Source organism: Eimeria mitis, genomic scaffold (genome assembly GCF_000499745.2).
Source record: "Eimeria mitis Houghton genomic scaffold, Emh_scaff5742, whole genome shotgun sequence".
Classification (NCBI taxonomy): domain Eukaryota; phylum Apicomplexa; class Conoidasida; order Eucoccidiorida; family Eimeriidae; genus Eimeria; species Eimeria mitis.
In genome coordinates this window covers 1207-3393 of record NW_013573991.1, presented here as the reverse complement: position 1 = coordinate 3393, position 2187 = coordinate 1207, and the positions used below count along the sequence as shown (strand labels likewise).

At 57.8% G+C, this 2187-nt stretch overlaps 2 protein-coding genes across 2 annotated transcripts in view; both read right to left on the bottom strand.

Moving 5' to 3' along the window:
• Nucleotides 1-282: 282 nt before the first annotated feature.
• EMH_0083920 (uncharacterized protein) lies at nucleotides 283-843 on the bottom strand (the record flags this gene model as incomplete). The annotated part of the gene is made up of 1 exon (XM_013500694.1): nucleotides 283-843. The coding sequence occupies one exon, from the start codon at nucleotides 841-843 to the stop codon at nucleotides 283-285; it is 561 nt and encodes a 186-aa protein (XP_013356148.1).
• A 53-nt stretch (nucleotides 844-896) lies between these two features.
• Nucleotides 897-2187, bottom strand: part of EMH_0083910 (uncharacterized protein) — a gene marked incomplete at both ends in the record, with an annotated part of 2459 nt that continues 1168 nt past the window's right edge. The window contains 4 exon segments of the mRNA XM_013500693.1: nucleotides 897-999; nucleotides 1003-1271; nucleotides 1398-1688; nucleotides 1815-2164. Of these exon segments, the coding sequence (XP_013356147.1) occupies nucleotides 897-999; nucleotides 1003-1271; nucleotides 1398-1688; nucleotides 1815-2164 (1013 nt within the window).

Genomic DNA, 2187 nt, shown 5'->3' with positions numbered 1-2187 from the left:
TCCTGCTGTTCCCTGTGCAAACTCCCCTCGTGCTCTGGCAACGGCAGTTAATTTCGCAGATAACACTTCTATTAAGTGTTCTTCAAGCATAAGAAATGGGCGACAGGCGTCGCGGGTCAAACTAAACCAAAATCAAGAAACAGAAGTGGCGTATTCTGCAGCTGCAGCACTGTGCACTAATAGCAGCCACTTGTGCTGCCGGCGCTGCTGCTGCTAGCATCGCAGCCGCCTGCGTGGCCGCTGCGGGCGTGACGCTAAGTATAGCAGTTCAACTCAATGCAGTTACAGCTGCACGGGCGGCATCGGCTGTTCCCTGTCAGGAGCAGCCGAGCTGGGAGGCACTTGCTGCTGTTGCAGCAGCAAGTGAGGAGGCACGCCTTGATGCTGGAGCGGGGGGCCCACCGAAGCAGGCGCTGCAGCCGATGTTGCTGCTGCACTCCAGGCGTCTGCAGCAGAAGGCGACTTCCTTTTCTGCCTACTGCTGCTGGCGCCGCTGCCTCTGCTACCTCCGCCACGGCCTCTACCGCCTCGCTGTTGTTGCAGCAGCTGTTGCTGTTGAGAGAGCAGTTGCTGCTGTTGCTGTTGCTGCTCCAGCTGGTGTAGCAGCTGTTGGTGTTGCTGCGGCTGCTGCTGCAACTGCTGCAAAAGCTGCTGTTGATTCTGCTGCAGCTTCTGCTGCATTTGAAATTGCTGAAACTGCAGCTGTTGCTGCCGGTGATGATTATTCTGCGGCGGCGGCTGCTGTTGCTGCTGCTGCTGTTGCTGCTGAAGCAGCTGCTGCTGCAGCTGCTGCTGCGTCTGGTGCAAGTGCTGGAGCTGCTGGGCAAGTGGCAGGTTGAACATCAGACCCCTCTCCGCGCCTACGTGTCGCTGCGCGAGCTGCTGCATTATGAGGCCTAGGGCACCAGCCTGCAGCATAGGTTGGTTTTGCTGCTGCTGTTGCTGCAACGGCTGCTGGAATGCTTGCTGCTGCGGCTGCTGTTGAGCTTGGAGCAGGGCNGCTGCTGCTGTTGCTGCAACGGCTGCTGGAATGCTTGCTGCTGCGGCTGCTGTTGAGCTTGGAGCAGGGCAGATGGTTCCCCTGATGATGCAGCCGCAGCTGCTGCGGCAGAATGAAGTCCCTTCTGCAGCAGCAAGAGTTGCTGCTGTTGCTGCTGCAGCGCGGCGTCAGGTGCAGGAGCAGCAGCAGCGTCCTTGAGTTGCTGCAAAAGCAGAAGCTGCTGCGCCACGTTTCTATCGCTCAGCAGCTTCTTATCAGCTTCCTCCGCAGTCTGTACATACACCACAAACTCCAAACCCTTAATCCAGACCACTGACACACCTGACCCGAAACTCTACGTTGAAGGCTAAGAGGTAAGCATTTACCCTCACACCCTCAATCCTAAAATATTGCTCACCTTCTTAAGGCGTACATACGCCGGGATTCCCTCCGGGGCAATCGGCAGCTTTGAGGCTTCATCTATGAGGGCCCAGAGGGCGTCTGTCCTCGGGGCTTGGTTCTGCTGCAACTGCAGCAACTGCTGCGGTGGCAGCCCGCAGCGCTGTTGCAGTTGCTGCAGCTGGAGCTGCTGCTGCAGCTGCTGCAAGGCCGCCTCTGCCTTCTGCTCCCACGCATCAACAGCGGCAATGGCAGCAGATACTGCACCTATGCCTGCTGTCTCCACAGGGAGGTTAGAAGCTTCCATGAGCTGCAGCGCAACAACCACACACCGCAAGCAGTTCGCAATACAGGCCCCAGCCAGCAGCCCCACCAAGGGTAAGAGCAACCGCCTCAGCAAGAGCTGCAGCCGCAGATAGCATTAAACATAACTCACCATTACACGTGCTGCCTCGAGACTGGGTATCGGCTGTGCTGTAACAGCACTCTGCACCTTCTGCTGTAACATCACGGCCCGTGCATGCAGCTGCTTCACAAGAGTTGCTGACTCAACATCCAGCCCCAAGTTACTGGCCGCTTCGACTAAAGACAGCCACTCAGCCCACGATAGCCGCTGCTGCTGTGGCTGCTGCTGCTGGGAATTCTGCTCCAGCAGAGCAGCTGGTCCCTTTGTTGCAGGCAGCACCACCGGAGCTGACGCTGATCCTCCCTCTGCCAGAACTAGCTGCGGCAACGGCCCCACAACTTGCAGCTCTCTCACTCGTTTTTCAAACTCCAGCACGCGTTCTAAAGTGGACCTCAACAAAGAA